This window comes from Cibotium barometz, chromosome 26 (genome assembly GCF_041138505.1).
Source record: "Cibotium barometz isolate CiBa-2024 chromosome 26, ASM4113850v1, whole genome shotgun sequence".
In the NCBI taxonomy this organism is placed as follows: Eukaryota; Viridiplantae; Streptophyta; class Polypodiopsida; order Cyatheales; family Cibotiaceae; genus Cibotium; species Cibotium barometz.
The window spans coordinates 42,188,046-42,215,623 of NC_141071.1; the positions used below are offsets into that span (position 1 = coordinate 42,188,046).

Here is a 27,578-nt window from a genome sequence, read left to right on the forward strand (position 1 = left end):
TTAGTTAAATGATTCGCTAAGGTTGAATGACTGACCAAACAAGGAGGTCAGATAAGAAAGGGATCCACATTTCAACAACAGCAAGGGAATGGAAATGATGATCAGGGCATGCAAATGTATTGGATGAACAAAAGAAGAAGAAAACTTGGAAATATGCAGAGTGATAAACTAATTGCCCTATTGGCCCTCAACCTGTAGTAGCATCATCATAGAAGCTTCACATGAAAACAGGCAACTGAACCTCTTCTCATTGAAAACCACGAGTCCTAGTGCATGCAGTACCAGTAACAAGTTAAACCCTTGCTTCAAAACAAACAGTAAGTTACACCAGAAACTTTCAACCAAAGGAGAGTAAAGTGCTTCTCTCCTCAGAGTGCAGTGTTAAGACAAAATGCTATGGCGGAAGAGCTCTTCATCCTACCTCGTGGTTTTACGAACATGTTTTGAGTGTATATATCCTCCATTCACACTATCTTCTGAAGTTCTCAGTAAAAGAATGTTAGCTCAGCTTGATAAAGATGTCCGTAGGGGAGGGGACACCAAAATGACACCATCTCCACGAACAAACAGGAATGGAATATGTCTCTTGCTGGTCTGCAATGACAAACCACTATATGGCACTCCATTAGAAACTTATCCCTTCATTATTTTGAGATACTCATATAACTACTAGCAGAACATGAAAAAGAGACCCATAACATTGAATGCAACATGAGGCTGCCTGTCCAGCCTTTTAACAATTTCAGATTTTCTGTGTAAGGGTTGACCCTCACTAAGTTACTGCTAATATAGCTGCCTTTAGTTCACAATGCAATTAAGCAGCACCCTAGTATTGAACCTAAGTGGCAAGTCAAGTACACTAACTCTTCATAGCATTTCATAGTGTGTTCAAATTCATGGTCTGGACACCACCATCAAACTTCTGCAGAAGCTTCCAGAAACGTGCCAGGTGGTCGGTTACCTGCTCACCCTACTTCTCCGGCAAAGCACTCCCATTACCGCTTTAGTTCACAGTCTTAGTCCACGAAAAAAAGCTGCTTCAAGACCGCCTTGTGGCAATCATCCCAGCAAGTAACACAGTGGCACCTAAGGTCACACAAGAGGGTGGAACATGTCTAAGCTGTATGCACCAAAAACATCTGAAACACCTGCTGCCACCAACGTGGCAGCCATCCTGCGGGTCCAATTGGTGATGGTACGGGTATCAGATTTTAGTACTCAAAAGGTCCTCTTTGCAATGAAGCTAAGGCACAATGCTTTATAGAAGGCTTGTGCTAAGAGGAATGCACATAATTTTGATGAATTTGCTGCACACATATATAGAAGAAGAGGAGGGGAAGGGAGGGGGGCGGGGGGGTGGGGGTGGGGAGGAGAGGGGGGTTTGAAAGGGAGCTAGTCGGCATGTTTCCTTCACGTGTGACTTTTGAAAGGAGCACAATTTTAATTGATAAAAATGTCCACTACCTCCGTAAGAGCCCACAACTGCCATGAAAGGTTTACACCCATTTTAATGATGTCTGCCAGCTCAACTGCCCACACCAGCATGTTGTTGGGATTCAGAGCCTCATGTGTGTGTACCCCTGTTTGTGTGTCTGTGTGTAAGTGTGTCTGAACACACACTTTATGTGTGTGAACAGCCTTTAGTGTGTGTGTGTGTGTGTGAACATAGGGGTGAGTAGATAAGTGTGCAAAGAATGTGCCACATGTCACCAGTTTAGTGTGTGTATGGGTCAAAAGATAAGGCTACTAGCCTACAAAAGGATGTATTTGCGAAGGGTATTATCAATCAATCAAGCTATCATTGAGTCTAGCAATATTTTCTCTGTCTTCACTTTATCACCTCTCTCTCTCTCTCTCTCTCCACTAAGGATATCTTTCACCCACCATAGCTTGCAGCTCTGTTGGGCACATCATTTCCTACAAATGGTATCAGAACCACCTACATCATCCTACTCACGCTCTACTTCTCACATGTGTGCACTGCTCACCGCTTTCCTCACTGCTCTTCATGCCATCCTACACACGCTTTGCTGTATAGCTTACGCGCACGTTGCTGCTTACCCATAGCTTCGTGTCATTGGCAAAGTTTTACCTAAGGCTTTTATTATGAAGCTTTTAAAATATAAAGTTTTTTTTAAAGCTTGTAACCTTAGTCCACGCAAGCGCATGTGCAGCAGCGCATGCCTCTCTCTTACTATGAAGCAATGGAGGCTCGTGGTGTGGTCTAGACAAGGGTTTTCTTAGGGTACACCGTAGAAATATGCCCTATCGTATGGCGTTGCCCCTCCTTTCTGTATTCGTTCTGCTCATCCTGACTGAGCTTACCAACAGTCTTGCCTGCTTGCACTTTCTTACTTTCTTGTCTGGAGAAAGTTTAGGCACATTAGTCGAGTTCTAAGGGCTAGTGGCTCCCGTGTCCTAGGGAAGACCTCGCTTTGTTCTGGCACTTGCCGCCGGCAAGAGCTGCCTTCGGCATGTAGGCTCGGAAGTCTTGGGCTTTCCACCATTGTACTTCATCTCAACACTTTGCACAAGTGCTAGTGCCTGTTCGAAGGTCAATGGTTCAAACATACGCACATCCCATTGGATTTGCGTGTCTAAACCTTAAAGGAATTGCCCTTTCCTATCCTCCTCTGATTGTTGCACCTGTGAAGCTAGGTGAGTGACTTTATTGGCAAATTGGAGGACCAATTGCACGTTCTGCTGCAATCCCTTTAACTCGTCCTCGAGCTACTCAAGATAACATTCATAGGCAGCAACCCCAAATTGGAAATTGGCCTAGCCCCAATGACTCCACCAAGATATAGCTTCACCCTCTATGTAGCAACTAGCTAGCACAACTTTCTCCACATCGGACTTTCTACCAATAGCAAAGTAAGCTTCAAACTGATGAATCCAAGAATACAAAGCTTCTCATGAAGATGAGTCAAGGAAGTTGCCAGAACCTCCCTTGCATCGAGAGCTACAAGGAAACGCTCGTGTTCCACGTGTCATCTTTGTTCCTCCTGTACGACAACACGAGCTGTTGCCTGCTCAACTCTCGTACCTTAAGTCATGTAAATCACAAGACTGTTGCATTAACTCCGTAGCCGAGGTAGAGAGCTGCGAAGGTATTTGGGTGAGAACTCACGAGGGAGAGGGGGGGGGTGGGGGGAGAGCACGACGAACCATAGTAGCTTTTTTCGGAGTTTTCCATTCAGCCGAAGATATTTTATCTTTTCCTTTATCCTTGGGTTGATTAGACACTGCCAAAGAAGAAACAGCTTGTGGAGAAACTTTAGCTTTTCCTTTCTCTTTCTCCTTTTGAGTATTTCGAGTGGCTTGATTTGTTGGTATCTCCTTAATTTGAGTTGGCTGCTCATTCGCTGAGATGGGAGGTACAGCAGATAACGGCGGAGGATGCAACAGAGAAGGACATTCAGAAGCCATATGCCCAAACTTATGACAAGTGAAACAAGCACCTGCAAAGACTCCCCAATTTAATTTGAAGTAACGTGCACCCATGCCACGCACATTTTCTACTTCAACAGCAATTGCTGGTGGTTGCTCATGGTCTGTATCCCACAAGATGCAAAATCTGTTTTTGTTTCCTGTAGGACGAGGTGCACAAACCACTTTGCCCAGAGTGGCTGCTATACCTGGCAAATGTTCTCTCAAATATTCTGGAAAATCCACGACCTCGACCCAAACAGGACAACGATGTCTAATCAAGGACTGATAGTCCTTGGTCGGGGACCAAGGTAACACATGTACCAACTGTACACCAAACATAAGGGGGGAAGATTCAAGCATCTGCTGCTTATATTGACCATCAGACAGTAATACATCATAAAAACCCCTTGCTGCAAAGTGAACTCCATCTACAAAGGGTCCACCTAGAATGGACTTAACAGGGGGCTTTTATGGGCTTCGAGTATCATTAAAAAGGTTCATGGGCACCCTCCATGGACGTGTGGGCTCACAAGGACAATATAAGCTAGGCACCCACTTTTAAGAGGTATTTTATAGCATGGACACTAAAAAGGCCGAGTTCTGTCATTTATAGAGACAATGGCTAAAGAAAGCAAAAAGGGAAATATTTTAAGCAAGCAAAGCAGCCACTTTTGGCAAGGAGAAAAAGCATAGCCTATATTTTTAGAGCTGGCCGACCCTAGCTAAGAGGGGCTGGACTGAATCGTTAAAAAGGCGGAGGAGGCTGCTCTTTTGGTAGATGTGCACAGAAGACTAAAACTCGCACCGCCCGGCGGACTAGGACCTTTGACACACTTGTTGATACCATCAATGCATATTAAAACATTTAAACATTTAAACATGGCCACAACCTTAACACATATCCATTATCACTTTGTATAAAACATAAAAGCGGGACAAAACATCCACAAATGCTGAAAATTTGGCTTGCACATGTGACACCGCATAGAGGCCGAAATGGGCCGACCTCCCTCCCCCTTGGAGTATTTTATTACCCAAGGAGAATAATATCATGTACAAGCTTTGAGGGCCTTACTCTCCCCACGAGAGATGCCGGATTATCCATATACAAATGCCATAACACAGCCCAACACGAGGCAACCAAGCCAGAACATAAGCTGTAGAAATGCCGAGCCAACAATATAATCCATATACCTCTACTGATTCTTCCCCAAAAACCACGGGTCTTCATGCAATAGAGCTGGTACAGCAAGTACAACTCTCCATTCAGTCTCGATACAGCATGTACAATGGCTGGTACAGGCAGATACAGTGGCTGGTACAATCGATACGGTGGTAGGTACAACAAGTACAAATGCTGGTACAACATGTGCAGTGACTAGTACAACAAGTACAATGGCTGGTACAACAAGTATAAAAGCTGATACAGTCGGTACAATGGGTGGTACAACAAGTACAAGGACTGGTACAGCCAGTACAAGGACTGGTACAACAGATACAAAGGCTGGTACAACAAGTACAATGGCTAGAAATCATAATAAATGAAGATACCCTTGCCTTCAGTATTTCTTCGCAATGGAAGCCTCCAAAACAGTCCCCAACAACCGATATTCTTCATGGGCAGCTTTCAAGAGAGAGAGAGAGAAAGAGAGTAGCCATCATTAGGGCAGCCTGTAACGGTGGTAGAGGCTAGTGTGCAGCAAGAGAGCCTCTCTTAACGAAGAGAGAGGGCTCCAATTTATAGATTTGGACCTCCCATGAGCTAAAATGGCAAGAGAAGGCTACAATGACAAGTGGAGAGCCACACAATAGCTGAAGTGACAAGTGTGAGGCCACTTGTCTCACTTTGATCCACTTTCTAACAAGTGTCACGCCACTTGTCTCATTTAGTCCACTTTCTTGCCACATGTCCCAATCTAAGAGATGGGTCCTTCCATAAACTTTATCTCTAAAAATATCCCAATTGGTAGACATTCTGTCATAGGCACTTTGCCAACTCTTGGTATCTGCTCAATTCCAGATGTAATGACGCGAACAGAATTTCCATCGGAGTCGGGCCAAAAATAGCAACTCTCCTAAATTTTAGGAGTGTGGTCCTTTGTATATTCTAAGATAATCCCCCATTCCCAAAGCTTGTACTTTCCAAATATTTAGACATCCTGGAGTCCACCAGACCAATGAAACTCGCAGCGCCTGGAGGACTAGGGCCTTTGACACACTTCTTGATACCATCAATGCATATTAAAACATTTAAACATTTAAACATTTAAACATGGCACAACCTTAACACATATCCATTATCACTTTGTATAAAACATAAAAGCTGGACAAAACATCCACAAATGCTGAAAATGGAGCTTGCACGTGTGACACCACATAGAGGCCGGAATGGGCCGACTCCTCCTCCCTCCCTTGGAGTATTTTATTACCCAAGGAGAATAATATCATGTACAAGCTTTGAGGGCCTTACTCTCCCCACAGGAGATGCCGGATTATCCATATACAAATGCCATAACACAGCCCAACACGAGGCAACCAAGCCGGAACATAGGCTGTAGAAATGCCGAGCCAACAATATAATCCATATACCTCCGTGTGGGTACTGATTCTTCTCCAAAAACCACGGGTCTTCATGCAATAGAGTTGGTACAGTAAGTACAACTCTCCATTCAGCCGGTACAACAGGTACAATGGCTGGTACAACCGGTATAATGACTGATACAATAGGTACAATGGCTAGTACAGCCGGTACGGTGGTTAGTACAGCCAATACAGCAAGTACAAATGCTGGTACATGTACATTGACTAGTACAACAGATACAGTGGCTGGTACAGCAAGTACAAAAGTTGGTACAATCGGTACAATGGGTGATACAACAAGTACAAGGATTGGTACAGCGAGTACAAGGGCTGGTACAGCAGATACAAAGGCTGGTACAACAAGTGCAATGGCTAGAAATCATAATAAATGATTAAATACCCTTGCCTTCAATATTTCTTCGCGATGGAAGCCTCCAAAACAGTCCCCAACAGCCGGTATTCTTCATGGACAGCCTTCAAGAGAGAGAGAAAGAGAGTAGCCATCATTAGGGCAGCCTGTAACGGTGGTAGAGGCTAGTGTGCAGCAAGAGAGCCTCTCTTAATGAAAAGAGAGCGCTCCAATTTATAGATTTGGGCCTCCCATGAGCTAAAATGGCAAGAGAAGGCTACAATGACAAGTGGAGAGCCACACAATAGCTGAAGTGACAAGTGTGAGGCCACTTGTCTCACTTTGATCCACTTTCTAACAAGTGTCAGGCCACTTGTCTCACTTTGGTCCACTTTCTTGCCACATGTCCCAATCTAAGAGATGGGTCCTTCCATAAACTTTATCTCTAAAAATATCCCAACTGGTAGACATTTTGTCATAGGCACTTTCCTAACTCTTGGTATCTGCTCAATTCCAGATGTAATGACGCGAACAGAATTTCCATCGGAGTCGGGCCAAAAATAGCAACTCTCCTAAATTTTAGGAGTGTGGTCCTTTGTATTCTAAGATAATCCCCCATTCCCAAAGCTTGTACTTTCCAAATATTTAGACATCCTGGAGTCCACCAGACTCCTTTCATACTGGGAAATGTCCAGGCTGGTGACATCCTCCCCAACTTCTTAAAAGTTGTCCGCAACTTTAAGCTTCAAGCCATATATTCAAGATATAATCATGTCCCATCAAGTGGGCGAGACAAGACAGTCTCAAAAATCCAATATAACTGAAGAATCCATGTCCCAAAGAAATGGGTGAGACTAAATAAGTCTCCATAATACCAATCTCAAAATCATGTCCCAAAGTAAATGGGCGAGAATTCCATGGAAGATATGCTAGACACAGGCAAAAGAGCCAATTGTGTCTCAATCACCAATATCAATGAGATAATCATATGCCAATGAAAATCACCAACCAAGTGCTAAGACATATAAATAAGTGCCATGCACAAGAAACTAGTGCCTCGCACAGAAACATGTCAGCATATGAGAGCCGTAGGGAGACTCGTGCGCCTAGAACTGTGTCTTGCCTATGGGACTGTCACTCCATAGGAAGACCAGGTTTTTATGTTTTACGTCGTGCCATTTTTGTGTCGACAGATATTTTGTACTTGTTCCATGAACGGGAGATATGTCCATGATACTATTTGCACATGCACACATGTTTTGCATGTTTGAAACTGTTTTCGCATGACTTCTATTTTTGTGTTTGCCTGCTTGACGTGTTACTTACTGAGCGGGGATGCCTGCCAGTGAGTCGTGAAGTCTGCTCTGTCTCTTGACGAGTTTTGGTGCATGTGAACAGGTGGTAAGTATATTGCACATGTTGGTTTAATATTTAATATTTCTAACCTTTTGTTTTATAAGGTCATTCGTTCACACTCACTTAAAAGTGGGCACCCACTTAGGGGCCAAGGTGGGGAGCCCCACTTAAGTGTGTGTGTGGGGGTGGGTGCATGGTCACCTACCCACACCCCCAAAGAACTGGCCGCCCACATGCAAGCGTGGGGAGCCAGCCCAATCAATTGGTTATCTCCACTTTAATTTTTATAAAAGAAGCCATCACATCCATCGTGGACACACCCGGCAATTCGCTTCTACCATCTTTCGGCGACCATCTCTTACGTTTTTGCTCCCAAGCGGCTGAACCGGTTGCGCATGTTTTTCCAAGAGGTGTGTGCTCCACTTGCAACAGACCTGCTGCAGGCTGCCACCTCCATACAGCTGCGCTGCTCTGGAGGCCAACTCCAGCAGGCTGCCCACAACACAGCAACCAGCCGGCTGTTTTCCCATCTTCAGGCGGCTCTTTTTTACCATCCCTCAGGCGCCTATACTACGGCTTGCTGCAGCAGCTGGCTGTAAGTTCATCACCAGCAGGCTCTGGGCGTGTGCTCATCTCCAACAGCAGTGCTACTACAGCTAGGCGGCCGGCGGCTGTACTTTATAAACAAGCGGCCACATCTCCATCTTCTGCAGGCTGCTCATCCTCGCTTCAGGCAGCTGTACCTTTTATGCGTAGCTGCTGCTCCTCCTGTTGATGGTTGGGCTCCTGTAGCCAGAAGGCTATATCTTTCTCCAGGCCACTACTTTTCTCGACATGCTACTGCATCATGGTGTTTCTCTCAAGTAACTGCGTATTGACACCATGAATTTTGGTCTTCCAACTACAATCCACAAGTAAGTGAATTTCAGATTTAAGTAAAGTATTTTGTGATAAATCTGATAAAGAACTCTCTCCACGGCAACACCCATTCGGTGCCAGGTAGTCCAAGCTATTGGAGAACCTCGGTACAAAGGTGCTGAGATCGGGAGAGCCAGGCGTTAGTACGGGAGCACCTCTTTGTGCGTGGTCCTGGAACACCAGTTGGGCGCTCTCCGCGGAGGCCAGTGAAAGCACAGGACCGTAGAGACTGAACCACTCAGTGGTCGTTCTGCTTTGAACATCTACATCGAATTTCGACTTCGAGCCTATTTGTTTGGTACTGTATTCATATGTACATGGACATCATCTGGTTCTTGGAACCCATGGAGCATTGTATTCGTTAAATACTCCCAATAAATATATCATATATTGAGGGGGGGGTCGGCCCTAGTGCTAGTGTCCATCTATCCATTTCATTTCATTTCAATTTCAAGTTGTATTAAGTTGTCCATTTCAAATTGTGGTATTAAGTTGTGCTATTACGCGTGTGGGTGTCCAACGAAGTCTTTCCCACTTGACGGGATCGGTTTCATCGGTATCAGAGCACGGTTGTTTCCCTCTTTCTAGTGGGGAAACGAACCTGTGTACTGGACACCCCGCTTTTAGCACACTTAAACACAATGGACAGCCAAGGCAACCCTTTGGAAGTGCCTAATTCGAGGGGTCCATCAAGTGCCTCGCGTGGTTCTGATGCTCTGCGAGGAAGGCACAAGCCCCTTGAAAGGGTTAATGATAGTGAATCAAAGGGTCAACTGTCTCCAGGAAAGACATTCATGCTTGAACAAGAGCCTGATGCAATGAGAGCTGAAATGGAACATATGAGAAAACTTTTGCAGGCACAAGAGCAAGAGTTAAAATTTTTGCATGAAGATCCCCACGTGCAAAGTGCCATTGAAGCTAGGAAAGCTGATGCAATGGTAGATGTAACTTTTGAGTCTATGGCACGGGAAGTGGGCAAGAAGCCAAGGAAGTTGGCACTTGCCTACCTCCTCCGCAAAGGTGATATCAAAGAGGGGGATGACGGAGAGCTGAAATTCAGAAATCCACCTCGCTTGAAGCATGAAGATCCCGCATCTCAAAGGCTGAAGTCATATATGCAAAAGGAAGAGGTGACAATCACCTCTCGTCATGCATCTTCTCCACAAGACACGAAGCCTGACAAGTATATGTATGCTAGTGCTCATGGAGGGCATGAAAGTCACATGCATTCAAGACATGTATCCCATGGTAGGGGTGACAGGTCTGCTAGAAAAAATTTGCCTTCTGAGTTGTCTCATGGAGAGACATTGCCATATGCAGAAAAGTCACATGCATCTGAGTTTCAAGTTCATGGAGCACATACCACCATGCCTCATGAAACTTCTATGATGGCCCATGGAGCCCATGCAAATAGGGCTGCCCCGTTGGATAAGGGGAAAAGAAAAAGAGAAGACCATGAGCCTCATGCCAGAAAGCTCAAGGAATTTAAAGCAGGTGACAAATCTGTTAAATTTGATGTTTTTCATGGAGAGCATGATACTTCTAAAGTGTTAGCATTTGTGGCACAGTTTGACATTGCCTTTAGCGATGAGAACTTCACAGAGAGGTCTAAAGTACGTCATGCTAGCATGTTTTTGAAAGGGACCGCTGCTCATTGGTGGATCAGTGAAAAGATCACCAAGGACCCCATTAGCACCTGGAAGGAATTTAAAGACAGATTCTATGCTCAATTTTTGCCACCAAATGCGGAGCAAACTCTCACTCAAAAGTGGGACAAGCTGGAGCAAAGAGATAATGAAAGCGTGCAACAGTATGTTAACAAGTTTTGGAAAGTGTTGCTGGAAGTAACTCCCTTTATGCAAATCACTAAGGATGAAAGAAAGAGGAAGTTTCGCTCTGGACTGCAACCAGCATATCGTTCGGGCATTGAATTGCACCCGAAACATACTTTGCAACAGCTCACAGCTTTTGCTCTTGCTACGGAGCAATTGGTGCTCAAAATTAAGCAGGATCAAGGAGGTTCTAAAGGGAAAGACAAGGCTGTCCCAAATCTACAAAAGGGTGGACAACCACCTAAAAAAGAACTTCCGAGAGACCCGAGAACCACAAGGGTGGTAAAGCTGAAAATACCACATCTAAAGATCAGGGCCCACGGGGATGATATCTTGGATAAGCTTGATGGTTCGGCTTGCTTCAGCCAACTTGATTTGAAGAGTGGTTATCACCAAATACGTGTGGTACCACAGGATGTCCATAAGACTGCATTCAGGACAGCCTTTGGATTATATGAATTTTTGGTAATGCCTTTTGGTCTCACCAATGCTCCTGCTATGTTTAATCGTAGCATGGATAGGACATTCCGACCCCATCACAAATTCACAGGAGTATTCTTTGATGATATCTTGGTTTTCTTCAAGAATGAGCAAGAACACAGAACTCATTTGGTCGCAGTGTTTGAAGAGTATAAACTGTTCATTAATGCCAAGAAAAGTGAGTTTTTCCTTTCGGAGATTCATTATCTGGGACACATTGTATCCAAGGATGGAGTTATAATGGATCCTGCAAAGATAGAGACCATTTGGAATTGGCCCGAATTGCAAAACGTACATCAAGTACGTAGTTTTCTGGGATTATATTTGTATTATAGACGTTTCATAAGGCATTTTGCTATGATAGCCACTCCTCTACATGATCTCACAAAGAAGAAAACCACTTTCAAATGGACTTCAAAGAAACAGGATGCTTTCTTGCAGCTCAAGCATGCAATCATATGTGGACCCGTGTTGATTGTTCCTGACTTGCACAAGTCATTCGTAGTTGAATGTGATGCTTGTGGTGATTGTATTGGAGCTGTCCTAAATGAAGAAGGGCATGTAGTTGCATATGAGAGCCGTCGTTTACATGATGCTGAGCTTCATATGGATATCTATGAGAAAGAGCTCTTGGCTATAATTCACGCCTTAAAGACTTGGAAACATTATCTTCTTTGGGCTAAATTTGTAGTCAAGACAGATCATCAAAGCTTGAGATACTTTCTATCTCAAACAAAGCTTTCGGAAAAGCAGATGAGAATGGTAGACTTTCTTTCCATGTTTCATTTTTCAGATTGTGCATACTCCAGGAAAGAAAAATGTAGTGGCCGATGCACTATCCAGGAGGCCTTATGTAGCTGCAGTCTCAGTGGTCTCTCATGGCGACCTATCTGCTATGTGAGATTTGTATCATTTGGATGCTGATTTTTACCATATATGGACTGATTTGATGGCTGGTCATTCACATGCCTCTTATGTTATCAACGAGGGTTATCTTATGAAGGATAATTGCCTATGTGTGGTGAAGGATTTGCGTCCAAAGGTTATGGACGAATGTCACGCTCCACCTTATGCTGGTCATAGAGATATCATGCCTACTACACGCATGATTCAGAGATATTTCTTTTGGCCAACCATGCGTAAAGACATTGAGGCTTATATACGTGCATGTATTACTTACCAAAAGGTGAAATTTGACAAGCAAAAACCTCCAGGTTTGCTTCAGCCATTGCCTATTCCCTCGCAACCTTGGGAAAGTATTACTATGGATTTTATTATGGACTTGCCTAGATCCCAGCATGGGAATGATGCTATTTGGACCATTGTGGACAGGTTTAGCAAGCAAGCTCATTTCTTGCCCGTCAAGAAAACCATTAAAGCTGATCATATGGTAAAGCTTTTTCTTACTAATATTTTCAAGCATCATGGTATGCCTAAATCCATTGTTGGGGATAGAGATCCCCGGACTACGAGCCTCTTTTGGAGGGCTTTATTTGATAATATGGGTACTAAACTTCAGTTTTCATGAGCTTATCATCCCCAAACGGATGACCAAAGTGAAGCTGCAAATTCAACCGTGTTGGATTTGTCCAAGCCACTACTTTTCTCGACATGCTACTGCATCATGGTGTTTCTCTCAAGTAACTGCGTATTGACACCATGAATTTTGGTCTTCCAACTACAATCCACAAGTAAGTGAATTTCATATTTAAGTAAAGTATTTTGTGATAAATCTGATAAAGAACTCTCTCCATGGCAACACCCGTTCGGTGCCGGGTAGTCCAAGCTATTTGAGAACCTCGGTCCAAAGGTGCTGGTCCAAATGTGCTGAGATCGGGAGAGCCACGCGTTAGTACGGGAGCGCCTGTTTGTGCGTGGGCCTGGAACACCAATTGGGCGCTCTCCGCGGAGTCCAGTGAAAGCACAGGACCGTAGAGACAGAACCACTCAGTGGTCGTTCTGCTTCGAACATCTACATCGAATTTCGACTTCAAGCCTATTTGTTTGGTACTATATTCATATATACATGGACATCATCTGGTTCTTGGAACCCATGGAACATTGTATTCGTTAAATACTCCCAATAAATATATCATATATTGAGGGGGGAGTCGGCCCGTTCCGGCCCCAGTGTTGGTGTCCATCTATCCATTTCATTTCATTTCAATTTCAAGTTGTATTAAGTTGTCCATTTCAAATTGTGGTATTAAGTTGTGCTATTACGTGTGTGGGTGTCCAACAGAGTCTTTCCCACTTGACGGGATCGGTTTCATACAGTGGCTGGTACAGCAGGTACAATGGCTAGTACAACCGGTACGGTGGTAAGTACAAGTACAATGGCTGGTACAACAAGTATAAAAGCTGATACAGTCGGTACAATGGGTGGTACAACAAGTACAAGGACTGGTACAGCCAGTACAAGGACTGGTACAACAGATACAAAGGCTGGTACAACAAGTACAATGGCTAGAAATCATAATAAATGAAAATACCCTTGCCTTCAGTATTTCTTCGCAATGGAAGCCTCCAAAACAGTCCCCAACAACCGATATTCTTCATGGGCAGCTTTCAAGAGAGAGAGAGAAAGAGAGTAGCCATCATTAGGGCAGCCTGTAACGGTGGTAGAGGCTAGTGTGCAGCAAGAGAGCCTCTCTTAACGAAGAGAGAGGGCTCCAATTTATAGATTTGGACCTCCCATGAGCTAAAATGGCAAGAGAAGGCTACAATGACAAGTGGAGAGCCACACAATAGCTGAAGTGACAAGTGTGAGGCCACTTGTCTCACTTTGATCCACTTTCTAACAAGTGTCAGGCCACTTGTCTCACTTTGGTCCACTTTCTTGCCACATGTCCCAATCTAAGAGATGGGTCCTTCCATAAACTTTCTCTCTAAAAATATCCAACTGGTAGACATTCTGTCATAGGCACTTTGCCAACTCTTGGTATCTGCTTAATTCCAGATGTAATGACGCGAACAGAATTTCCATCAAAGTCGGGCCAAAAATAGCAACTCTCCTAAATTTTAGGAGTGTGGTCCTTTGTATTCTAGGATAATCCCCCATTCCCAAAGCTTGTACTTTCCAAATATTTAGACATCCTGGAGTCCACCAGACTCCTTTCATACTGGGAAATGTCCAAGCTGGTGACAAAGACACAGGCCAGTGTTGTAGCAACTATTTCTCTCTCTCTCTCTCTCTCTTCTTCCACCTTTGAAAGGCCGACATCAATATTGCGTTTTGCTTTTGCTGGCTGGCCGACAGCAGCTGGTCGTACAGCTGTGTGTTTCCTCTTTGCTGGTCGCTCTCATAGACTGGCCGTACAGATGCAAACTTTTTCTCTCTCTATCGGACACACCAGCGCTGGCCATGGCCCGTATGCAGCAGTGCAGTTTTCTCTCTTCTGGCCGCCTGTAAACTGGCCATGCAGCAACTGTTTTACTAGTTGGGCTGCTTTCTTTGGTGGTTTGTACAGGCTGCCTACAGAGTTTACTTCTCTCTCCTGCCCTCAAAACAGGCTGTAAACAGTCAGCTACTTTGGGGCTGATTCGGAGACTGTTTGAAGCTGTTTTGTGAGGCTGATTTGGCTCTTTTAGCTTTGTGAAGAGAGCTTGGTCATAGTCTCACGTGAGCTTTGTGGAAAAAGCTACCCAGAACGTGTGGAAATCCAGTGCAGATTGCATCCGCACCTTAGATTTCTTGTAAAAGCTTCTACGTGATAAAGATTTTATTTTTTTTTATTTTTTATTTTTTATTTTTTTTGGGGGGGGGGGGGTGTTAGCAATCATCTCCTATCTGTACATTACACACCAGGACCATTGTTGTAGGTGTGCCCGCCCAATTAGGTGTTTCTCCATTTTTCCCCTATTTTTCCATGTGTTTTCTCCATTTTTATGGGTTGGGGGGACTCTCATGTGCTGGCCGACTCTATCTGCTGCTGGCCGACTTCATTCAGTGCTGGCTGACTGTGTTTTATTTGGCCGACTACTGATTTTCCTGGTCGTGAGCAGTTAGGGCTGCTGTTGGCCTGTTTTGGGCTGGCCGCCCAGTAGCCTAGGGCCATATATATATGTGGCCCTGCCCCCCACACCTTTTGTATCAGTGTATCAGATCTTGTGTATAGAGCAGAGTTTATACAGCTTCTCTCTCTCTCTCTCTCTCTCTCTCTCTCTCTCTCTCTCTCTCTCTCTCTCTCTCTCTCTCGGCCAGTTCTTGCTAGAGAGAGAGCGCCACAGAGAGACACTGCTACGTACTCATACCACAGGGAGAGGTGGGCGACAACTCCAGCTCACTGATTTCTTCCAGAAATCTATCTCAGTGCCTATCCTGACACAAAAGGGGGTTACACTTCAGCGCGCTGCGGACCTCCAAGCCAAACGGAGACCGAGAGCACCAGGCTACCAGACTCCCAAACTACATCAACACCGTATCCAAGAGCGGCTAGCTCACTTACACTCACACCCGGAGATCATGCTCCGAGGTATTTTTGCCTCGCCATCGCCTATGTATCACATATTACACCCCCATTATGGTTCTGGTTGGAGCTAGACAGATCTGCATTGCATTCTTGTATACCCTGCACATATAGGTTGCCTCTACTAGTAGTGCTCCATCCATCACACCCCCCCACTAGCTCAATACTTTCATAGTTTATTTCATGTTCATTTTGTCCTTTTTTTTTTCTCGACATCCAGAAGACATTGACAGTTGTACATTGATTTGTCTCATAGGTCGAGTTCGGCCTCTAGTAGACGTTAATACAGCTCTCTCTCTCTCTCTCTCTCTCTCTCTCTCTCTCTCTCTCTCTCTCTCTCTCTCTCTCTCTCTCTCTCTTTCTTCTGCGTTTTTCTCTCTACAACAGTTGTCTTTCATTTCCGCTGTGCATTCTGCCAAGGGGGGCGTTCAAGTCTCAGTGTGGTGTCCTCTGCAAATGATTTTTATTTTTCAGCATGTGTGATTATATTTGATGGTTGTGGCCAGTGTTCAAATGCTTAAGTACAAATTGATGGTCATGCAAATGTGTGTCGAAGACCTTAGTCCCCCGAGCTTGGCCAAGTTTGGTTATAGTGGTATCAAAGCTTAGGCTTTCTCAAAAGCGGAGGCTTTCTTCTAGTAATGAGGAAGAGAAGAGATCAAAAGTGGGGACCCCATTGACAATCAATTGCTCTTAAGCCTCGCCAACCTATTCACTTGTGGAAGCAGTCATGCGTCAAGAGCATGGGCAATAGATAGCTTAGCCTAAGGATTTATGGATTCACAAAATTTATCCTCAAAGTACGGAGATGGCTTTATGTGCCCATGTTTAGCACTCTTTCCATATGGATACTGTGGATTATATTATCAAGCTTACAGGCAAGCTATATGGAGATATATCTCGGAATATCTTATGGATAAAGTGAGAAGATATTTCTTTTGGCTTCATGATGAACCTGGCAAAGAAAAGCTATGTATACTTTGAGTTTTGCAAAGTGTGCTTTTTGCAATTTATTGTAAGTGTTTTTGGACACTTAACCCTTGTATGCCCATACAAGGAGAATTGTGTGTTGTTTGCCTTGAACTGTTTTAGGTAAACACTGTTAATGGTTGAAAAGCCTAGTTTATATGGTTTTCATACAAATATGTCCAAGGACAATGGACTAAACTTATGGCATATCTTTGCTCGAGGATTTACACATATATGATGGTTTGGCGCATCTATATAGTTATCATTGGCTAAGTGATTCTTGGGCTTTATATACAGCTCTTTGATTCCTTTTATTGGACTGGATTATGTTTTTGATTCCTTTTATTTGGGATGTATTAGACTTATGGAACTCATGGATAACTCATGAATCGAGGATTTTTCTATGGATTTCTATTGGTGGCCGAAATGCCTGTAAAACCATTGGCACCGAAATGCCTCTGAACCTATGTGTAGCAAAAATGTTTATGAAGCACCACTTTATTTATGCCTGCGCTTCAGGTAGCATTACAAAGGTTCATGGGCACCCTACATGGAGATGCGGGCTAGTTTGTGGGCCCACAAGGACAATCAAAACTAGGCACCCACTTTTGAGAGGTATTTTTATAGCCTGGACACTAAAAAATGCCAAGTTCTGTCATTTATAGAGACATTGGGTAAAGAAAACAAAAAAGGGATATTTTAAGCAAGCAAATCCACTTTTGGCGAGGAGGAAAAGCATAGCCTATATTTTTAGAGTTGGCCCTCGGAACAGGCTCTAATCAGTGGGTTACTTTGCGGCAGATTTGAGGACTATTTGAAGCTGTTTTGTGGGACTGATTTGGCACTTTAGCTTTGTGAAGAGAGATTGGTCATAGTCTCATGTGAGCTTTGTGGAAAAAGCTACCATAACATGTGTGGAAAATCCAATGCAGATTTCACCCTCGCCTTCGATTTCTTGTAAAAGCCTCTACATAATAAAGAAGTTACCTATATGAGGGCCGGCCGTTCCGGTCCCAGTGTGGTGTCCCGTGCAAATGATTTTATTTTTCAGCATGTGTGATTATGTTTTAATGGCTATGGCCAGGGTTTAAATGCTTAAGTACAAATTGATGGTCATGCAAAAGTGTGTCAAAGACCTTAGTCCCTCGGGCTTGGCCAAGTTTGGTTACATCTAGATTGGCTAAAAGCTTGTAATTAATAGCCTAGGTTAATAATGGCTAAAAGCTTATAAATAAAGCAAGGTCCAATAATAGCCAAGTTATTGCTATATAAGTGACCTTGGGGACACTTATGAGTTACTAAGGTATCCACGCAGTACAGGAGGGCTACCAAGGGCATGCAAGACCTCATGGCAACGGAGTTGCAATATGGATGGTTTAGCCTAGTGGTATGGGATGCTACGTTTTGGCCATCAATACTAAGTTGGCTCAAAACAATCATACCCAAGCGGAGGGTGGTTCGAGGCACTGAACCTAAGGTTGGGTAGTGAGTCACTAGCCACAATCTATCGCAGTCATGCGATGCGTACCAGGTCGGTTCTATGAAACCTCGTTAGGGTTTCAATTCTAGGTCAGATGATCCTTGGGCGTAGTCCATGAAGACCTTACTTAGTCACTACATGCTGACAAGGGCGACTTGCAAGAGGTCTCAAATATGCGAGCCAACTCCCAACAATCTTGCATTCCAAGGTAGTTTAACCTCTAGAGAAGCCACCATAAAAGAGTTCTGCTTTTGAAAACCATAAGTTGAGAGCAGCCTTGGTTGGCGAAATTGAATTACCCTTGCAAGAAGTAGCCAAAATAAAAGACAGTGTGGGCAAAGGAAAAAAGGGTGGAAAAAACTTTCCAGAGAAGAAAACCAGGAAGAACTATAGCTAGAGGAGGAGGGAGGTAAGCAAGAGGAGGAGGAGGGAGGTAAGTAGAAGAAGGGTAATTTATGTAGCTTTCCAATTAAAATTGCCCAAACAATTGTAGGATTCACAATGCCTTTCATGTGAGTCTTCTACGAAGGTATCACAAAACGTGAGCCCTGGGTACTTGTTAATGAAGAATCACTAGAAGTAGGAAATCGAAAGATCAAGGAGAGGTTTGTTACAAATTTCATCCAAAAAATGCTTCAACCGCGTTACAGTTAGTGCTTTTACAAGCGGGTACAGGTGGTCTCTTAAGGTTAAACAGAAAGGTCTTTTTGTTGGAAGAAGATCTTTTCGGGTTTCTGTATTCTAAAATTTATCCTTTGATTGGCAATCTAAGGACTTGGTTGCAAAGTGCAGTCCTTCAAAGTGCATTTTAGCAACTACTGTTCACAGTGAACTTCTTCTTCGAAAATCAGTTAGGGTAGCTGCCCACCTGCTTCTCCAGCAGAACCTGCAATTTCACACCACCTTTGATACAAATTGTAAGCATCAAAAGTTAGGGAGATAAGGGAGATGACAAAATTATACATCCGACTGAAAGTCTCCCCAACCAGCTCTTCTTGCCAGTCACATGTATGTGAAACCATTGCCACAAACCCCCCAGTTGGCAATTCCTAGGTTTTGAGGCCCTGCTGCCTCTCCCCCTTGGCTCAGTGGGTGCGTACAACCACACCCCCCCCCCAAAAAAAAAAAAACACACAAAACAAAACAAAACACACAATCGTCCTTCTTCTGCCCTCTAAACAAAATGAAATAAAACAACAAATTAAGAAAAAATGCGGAAACCAGGCCTCTTTCAAACAGTAGCACACCGCAGGCCCTTATCTGTTCAAAAACCCTTTTTTAAATGACAAAAAACAGCAGAAAAAATATGGAAAAGGATAATCTTACTCTGACAATCTCTTCATACGTTTCGTCATCGATTTCAACAGAAGTGATGATCTCCTCCACGTCTCCAAGGATCATGTTGAGATGCTGGTCATATGCCTGCAAGATACACAGAAAAGAAAAGGATTTTTTTGCAAGCATACACAGAGGAGCAAGTATGTGAGCAGATGAAGCGAACCAGTAAGCTTTTCTCTCACATGAAGCTTTCCCCGCAGCTCTCTGTCCGATCGCAGCTTGACGTAGATCCTCTCGTCCAGGCTGAGCCTGATGAGGTCGAGAGGCTCCTTCACAGCACTCTCCTCCTCCGTCGTTGAAGCCATGCCGCCCTCCGATTAGAGGAACCTGGCTCTGCTGTGTATACTTTGTATCAGTGGTGATTTCGCACCCGTCCGGACACTCGGGCGTTTCACACTACCCCGGAAACTTACTTGCCTAGACTCTAATATTATCATGGATTGAAAATGCTTTCAAGCATTTATTAATAAGCCAAGTCAAAATGTCTGGAGTTTGAACCATGACACTTCTGGTGCTTGCCTGCGTCTCCACCTGAAGAAAGAGATGCGCGTGTTTTCGTCTTTCTCCTCTAACTAGTCAGATAATCTATAGATATAATAGTCCTTTTCAGATAGATTATTACCCAACAAATGTGAAAGTCATGGATAGAGGTTAGAGCATTTAAGGAGGAAGGGTTTTTTTCATAAATTGGAAATAATTGTTGCCTACGTACAATATTTATATATGATAGCTTACTATTTCACAAGGTATATCAAAAAGTATGCATTAAATAAGACCAAAAAAAAAAGTACCATCTAAATATATGGATGTCAAGAAAACGAAGGAAATCCTTTAGTCCTACCCAAGGCATGCCAAAATTTCCTCAAAATTTAGAAACATGGATGAGGTCAATAGACCTACACATAGAGTAACACCCCGAAAGAAAGCTCACTGACATCTTTGATGACCTTGTATGTCTACTCAAAATCCAATGATGAGGATTTGCATGGGTGTTCTTAACTAATTTTAAATTTCACAATAAAAGACTATGCATGGTACTAGCCACAAAAGGAAACTCCAATAAGGGAGAATAGAAACGATGAAGAACTACATTATTCTCTAATTTCCACTAATGAAGAGCTACATTATTCTCTATATTTCTACTAATGAAAAGGAAAAAGCTCACTAATTTGCTCTAAAAATTGGGGATTCATGTGGAAAAGGGGAGAGCCAACAAGGGGTGGCAGGGGAGATGGTCCGCACTTGTCCCCCTTATCCTAATGCCCTATAGTCAATTGATGTAGCACATCAACACTTTAGAAAAAAATATATGATAACACCATGGGTAGCTACTTATGAAGGAAATAACATTACTTTTTTCAAACATTGAAAAATTATATGATAACAAGTAAAGGACTCACCATGGGTGGCTACTTATGAAGGAAATAACATTACTGACATTATTAGACTCGTGTCTTCTAAGTTGTTTAACCCTAGACCATGAGATCAATTCAATGGGTGGCTACTTATGAAGGAAATAACATTACTGACATTATTAGACTCATGTCTTCTGAGTTGTTTAACCCTAGACCATGAGATCAATTCAATCCTTGAGCTTAGTCATGTATCTTCTTGACTGTGGAATTTCATGCACATTTGGTAGGGAAGGATTATTAGCAATTACATCCATCTAGAGAATAGTGCATCAAATGACTCTTGAACATCATATCAACCAAATCTCATAATAGTGTATCAAATGACTCTCGCAACATATGGAGAATAGTGCATCAATGACTCGTGAACATCATAGCAACCAGATCTGAGATCCGAATAGTCACAAGAGACCCAAGGTAGCACACCTAATCTTAGATGAGAAGAATACTACACCACGATAGTAATGAACCAAGAGAATGCAAACTTGGGCTTAGTAATGTTTTATACTTTATGATGTGTGCATGTTGGTGCTAACACATGTGCGAAGTGCACTTACAACATGCATAGGTAGGGGCAATGCACCATTCCCAACCAAATCAAGATATGAACAATCAATTGGACCCACTAATAGGTCTTGAGGTGTGATAGCCAATAGCTAGTAATTTTCCAAATGCAATGTGATGTAACATGATAGCACTAGTTATAAGGCACTCTCATTGACCTAACCTAAATTGTACATGCATAGCCTATTGACCCATTGGGAGAAGCATCAAACCAAATGCTTATTTTGTGCCTTATCTACATATGATCCAACGTGTAAGCATCAAACCAAATGCTTATTTTTTGCCTTCTACATGTGATCTAACCTATGTAAGCACAAGTGCCTTCTACACCTATGTAAGCTATGTAAGCACAACTACCTTCTACATGTGATCTAACCTATGTAAGCACAACTACCTTCTACATATTTACGGTGGGACGGCCACAATATTTAGCTATATATTCGCCTAATGCCTTGTGAAGATGTCGGCCACCTATTCCTCTGTGCCGATATCACTTGATAGAACCTTCTCCCTCACAAAGTGATAATGCATCTCAATATGCTTCGTCTTAGCATGTTATTAGCCAGCTATATGCTATTCATGTTGTCATAATAAATGACAACGTCCCTATCCATGGGCTCACCCATATCACTAAGTAGCTTCTAAAACCAAGCTACCTCACAACCTATAATAGCATTGTCCTTGTACTCTATCTAGGTACTTGACAACTATCGAGCTGTTTCTTGCTGCTCCAACTCATAGCAGTACTCCTGAAAGAAAACATAAAGTCACTGATTGATCTCTTGACTACGACACTACCAGCCTAATCAGCATATGTGTAACATGTAGCTATATCTCTATGCCAGCCTCATATAAAAGTCCATAATCAATTGTGGACTTTATGTACTTGAGAATCGGTTTAGCCACATCCAAGTGTGGCTTCCTAAGGGCCTGTATAAACTAACTTATAAGTCCAATAACATAGAGTCTGGCTTAGTAATGGTCATGTAGATCAAGCTATCCACTATACACTTGTACATATTGGGATTCTCGAAAAGCTCACATGTATCTATGGAAAGCTTTATGTTCTGCTCTAATGGCATTGAAATAGGCTTGTAGCCTATCATACCATACTCAGACAACGTGTCCAAGCCATAATGCCTCTATAACAACAAAATGTCATGCGGTGATCTCACCACCTCTATACCTAAGAAATATTGTAGCTCACCCAAATCCTTCATCTCAAACTTCTACTTAAAAGCATCTCGACATCATGTATGTCATTATCACTCATCACACCAATGATAATTAAGTCATCCACATAAATGACTAATAGCATATATATCTTTTCCACATAAAGTGAAAAATCTACATTGGATATATGAAATCTAATGGTAAAACAAGATACTCCCTGATTTTTTTTTACCATGCTCTGGGGCCTGCTTCAAGCCATACAAGGCTTTACATAACCCGCACATAAAATTTGGGTGTGCATCACTCTCATAACTCAATGACTATGTCATGTATACTTCTTCTTGCAAATCACCATGCAAGAAAGTATTATGTACATCCATCTGATGTAAAGACCAACCCTTTGTTGTCTATAGCCATAGCAATGATAGCTCTCATGATTGTCATTCTTGCAATTGGGTTGAATGTCTCCTCATAATTAATGCCATAATTCTGCCCATAACCCTTGGCAAACCAATCTTGCACCTCAGTGATCCATCTAAGTCATGCATGACCTTATACACCCACTTACATCTAATTGTCTTTTCCTTAGGCAAAGGCACTAACTGTCATGTTGTATTTGCATCTAATGCTACCATCTCCTTATTCATGGCATCTTCCCCTTTTTTATTTCCAAGTGCTTGCTCAAAATAAGTGGGCTCTAACTCCTATATTCCTTTAACCATGTAAGCATAAGGATGGGTTGTATATCCATCATATCACAACCTGTCTCATCAAGGATTCTAACCCTCATAGACCTACACTTGGATCACTGCCAAGTGTCCTCAAAATAGCCCTGGTTCTCCTTGCACCAAGAGAAACCATTGACGGAATGCTAAGCTTCTCATCAAGGCTCTGGTCGAAGCCACTAAAGTCACCATTCACATATGAGTGACATGCTCATAGATAGGCATAAAAGTTGATCTACCTTTTCCTTCCCTTTGTGTGATACATGTGAACCTACGTCTATCTTTAACCTGACCATGGACTAACATTAGATCCACTGCTAAAGGACTCTCTAGGTCCACTAACCACCTGCCTGACCATGGACTAACACTAGATCCACTGCCAAAGGACTCTCCAGGTCCACTAACCACCTGTTTACCTAATGATGTATAGTTGCCTTGCTGTAACTTTCCACTTTTGATATCATTTTCCTTCTTATAGCAATCCTTCGCCATGTGCCCTCATTTGCCACAATAATAGCGCTCTATGCTATTTGTAATTTGAATCCTTTGCCAACCACCTTGGTCTCTTTGGCCCCCCCTACCTCTAGAGTGGCCTCTTCCACATGTATAAGATTGATTTTCTTGTTATTGTTGTTGGTGTTGGTTTCGATTTCTAAACTGACCACCACCTCGTCCTATAGATGACGACCTATCTCTGCCTCTTCTTGTATCTGAGTAGAAGGGATGTCTATTTACATTTCTAGAAGAATAAACCTCCCCTAATATTCATCTCTTCATGGAGCTCCTACTTTAGCTGTATCTTTCAAGCTTGGGTATTTATGTTGTGCATCTTCACCAAGGTGTCCATCCTTAGGTGTTTGTGCATGGGGTTGAATTTTCTTCAATAATATGCAGCTCCTTTTCATCACCTGTGTGATGAACTCCCAATATCCTTCTTCAATAATATGCAGCTCCTTTTCATCACCTGTGTGATGAACTCCCAATAACCTTTTTCCCATAAGGAAATCAATCATCTTGAACTTCCATGTTTGGAAGTTATTCTTATATGGCTTCTTGCTCATAATCTATGATAGATTGTCACACATGTAGACATCTTCAATTACAGCAACTTACCAAATGATGCTTGTAAAAAAACCTTATACAGTTGTAGCAAATCTGTAACCTTCAACAACAGTACTATAAAAACCTATTATATTGCCATTGTATGTGAACCAGTCACATAAAAATACATCCATCGACACCTGTCACACTTAGATTCTTTGTACAAACTATCCTGTAACCAAATTTATGCTGCAATGCTACACCAAACCAAAAATTCGGCATACATAGTCAAAATTGACACTTCATAGAGTACCTATGAAAAACTTGCAGAGCCAAAAACAAGGCCTGAATCACCCCCGAATCGTATTCCAAAGTGGTTGTTACATAGTCTATCATCTCCACTAGTGGTATATCGACCAATATCTCACTAATCATGCTAGTGGTATAAGTGCCAAAGCTATTACCCAGGTAGGTCATCGATGTTCATAACACTAGTTGAGCTCAATATTTGACATTCTAGGGCTCTATAAAAGTACTTTAATCAATTTAAAATAAAAATTATCATCTCAAAGAGGCTATACATGGTATGGGGTGTGAGGAAAAGTTGAAAAGAAGATCCCAATCTAAGAAAGACTCAGATATAATCCATTCTAACACATTGCTAATTGAAGTAGAAGGGAGAATAAGATGATACAATTAAATCATTAAAAGAATCCAACGGTGAGTTTTACAGCCATTTATATTGTAGTGATGTGTGGACATAAGCTAATAATATACCTGTGCATTTTTTTCCTCCTAGGAGGTTTTTTCCCTTGAGCATGTGTACACACTCTTATGAGTGAGTGTGTACGTGACCTTATCATGTCACTTCACTCATTCTCATTAATCTACTTTGATTATTGTGCTTCTCTTTAGCTCTGCTTAATTATTACATCTATTTGTGTGTTGCTACCTTTGTCCCCACTTGGATAGTGAGCTAGTTCTCCTCGCTCCTCTTGCCTCCGTCATTTGCTCTACATCACCTCCTCCTCAAGCTGATCTTCTTATTATCTATATGACTAAGATATCTTCTTAGGTGGAGAAGATATACCCTATAGTGTTCTTTTGACTTTGAGCCCTTAATCACATTTCTGGAGGCTCGTTTGCATTCTACTATATAGATTCTTTGTAGACATCTTGGGGGAGTACCAGTTCAAACTCTCTTTGTTCAATTTTAGGTTTTTTTGTAGTGCAATTAAATTTGGTATGTAAACAACATTGTATACATATGCCATAATTATTACAGGGCCATCACTGCTTCTCTATTGTTGTTATCGACATTACATGTTTAATCTCATCATCAAGAGCTTTGTTAGCATCATCATTATTTTTATTATTTTTGCATCCTTGTCAGTACATTTTTACACTCTACACTCTACCATTTTTCATACACTTTATAGATCTCTTCGTCACATTAGTGATCTAGTGGCAACGGCAAGAGTAGCCATCTTGCTTGCATTCAATGGGCATTGAGAGTACTTGCTTTCAATGGGCATTGAGAGTACTTGCTTTCAATGGGTGTTGAGAGTTGTAGGTTTTTGGGATATTTACATTTTGTGTCAGGAATTTATTATTTGCTGGCTAAAATGGCAGGCAGTGATGCATTTGGGATGCTCCTGCTGAGGATAAGCTCAACATGACCAACTTCTTATTTTTTGTGGTCCTATATAATGTGTCATATATTGGTTGCCAAAGGGCTTTGGAATGTTGTTATTGGTATTAAGGCACACTGTGTCTTACCTGCGCAAGATAGTACATGTACTTTGGATGGTGATACTAGTTCTGATGTAAATGTTGCATCCACCTCACACTTCTCATAGCAGAACAAGCCATATGGGATATGGTAGAGATGCACATGCACAAACATTGGTGCCATTTTTCGTGAAAAGGAGCATTATCCCTTATATTTGCTCATGTAAAGTTACAAAGTAGGCTTGGGATGCACTTATTGCTGTGCTTTACTGGGTGTGTAACAAGGCACGTGTGGCCTACTAAGGCAAGTAGTGAGAGTGTGAGCATATGAGTGAGGGAGACTCGATGGATAAGTTTCTCACAAGGATCAAAGATCGCAGATAGCAACTTTCATGTATTGATGAGGCCTATCCAGATAGTTCATTGGTGTTTGCTATTCTCATAGCTTTTCTAGATTCATACTAGGGTTTTATATTCACACTTCAGCTTATGTGATGAAGGGTAACTTGAATTCCCTTATGCTTGATGAGTTGGTTACAGTGCTCTTTGTTGTAAGAAGAGTAATCCTAGTAAAACCAAACTATTATATGCATGTGGGAGATCATGCATCCACTGTCAGTCAAAAAGGTAAAGGCAAAGCCTTCTCTCAAGGTAGCTATAAAAGCCAAAGGGAGAATTTTTCCAATTTTCTAGCAAGGATGCCAAGAAGGGGGGTGATAAGCCTAAGAAGAAATGTAAATGCAACTATTGTTGAAAGCCATACCATTATATCAATGAATGTAGAAAAAGGATGGAGAAGGAGAAGAAGAAAGAGTTAGGCATGGATATGGTTGATACGTTAGGAGAAGAAGTCAATAAACTATGCATGGGAGGATTGGGAATTCATGATGTATTGATGTCAGTGACATGTTAACATGTCTCAAATCTAGCAAGCACCACTATCAAGCACATTACTTCTTAGTGTGGTTTGTTTTCCTCCCTTGAGTTTGTCCTTAAGGAGGCACAATCACGTGTAAATAACCCCTAGTATCCAATGAAAGGTGTTGGGGAGGTTATGCTCACTGTTGCAAATGGTGGGATGATCTCAAATGTCTTGTTTATTCATAGCATCAAAAACTTAGTGTCACTTTGTGCCATTGCTAGAGTTTTAGTGGTCAGATTTATCGATGACAAGATTTTGACCAAAGTGAAGGAGACATCATTGTAGTATTTGATACTCTAAGCCATGGGCTTTATAGGTTGGACATGTATGAGAGATTGGCAAATAATACATGTTCAGTTACTACCACTTATGCTATGAGTAGCGTAGAGCTATTGCATAACCACTTTAGTCACTAAAATTTTGGCAATTTGATGCACCTTAAAGGCAAGAGATGGTGTCAAAGTTGCCACAGTTGAGGCCCTTGTTAAACATGTATGTAAGGGGTACATTTTGGGTAGATGCAACGAGAATCATTCCTGAAAGATGGATAAGTAAGGGCCCTGTCCAAAAATTGCAGCTTATACATAGTGATGCCCGTGGTCCTATGAGGACACCATCGACATTGGGAGATATCTATTCTTTAAGAGTTTTAATGAGATGACTACTTCTACCACATCTATCCATCAAAAGGAAAAGTTAGAGATACATGCTTTTTATAAAGCTTGAAATAGCAAAAATCCCTATGTGGCTCATTTATAAAATTTTTGATATCTTGCTTATACTCTTATACCTAAGAAACAACATAAT

The 27,578-nt window shown here is 42.3% G+C and overlaps 1 protein-coding gene across 2 annotated transcripts; it reads right to left on the minus strand.

Moving 5' to 3' along the window:
* Positions 1 to 224: 224 nt before the first annotated feature.
* On the minus strand, positions 225 to 19,542 carry LOC147623988 (sm-like protein LSM3A). Of its 2 annotated transcripts, none has more exons than XM_086820668.1 (3): positions 19,386 to 19,542; positions 19,192 to 19,287; positions 225 to 594 (listed from the first exon to the last, which is right to left on the minus strand). In XM_086820668.1, exons 1-3 carry the CDS (start codon positions 19,506 to 19,508, stop codon positions 505 to 507), a joined length of 309 nt encoding a protein of 102 aa, XP_086676794.1. In that variant the 5' UTR covers positions 19,509 to 19,542; the 3' UTR covers positions 225 to 504. The 2 variants fall into 2 exon arrangements, with proteins under 2 accessions (XP_086676794.1, XP_086676793.1); XM_086820667.1 differs by having other exon boundaries at positions 225 to 610.
* Positions 19,543 to 27,578: the final 8,036 nt, after the last annotated feature.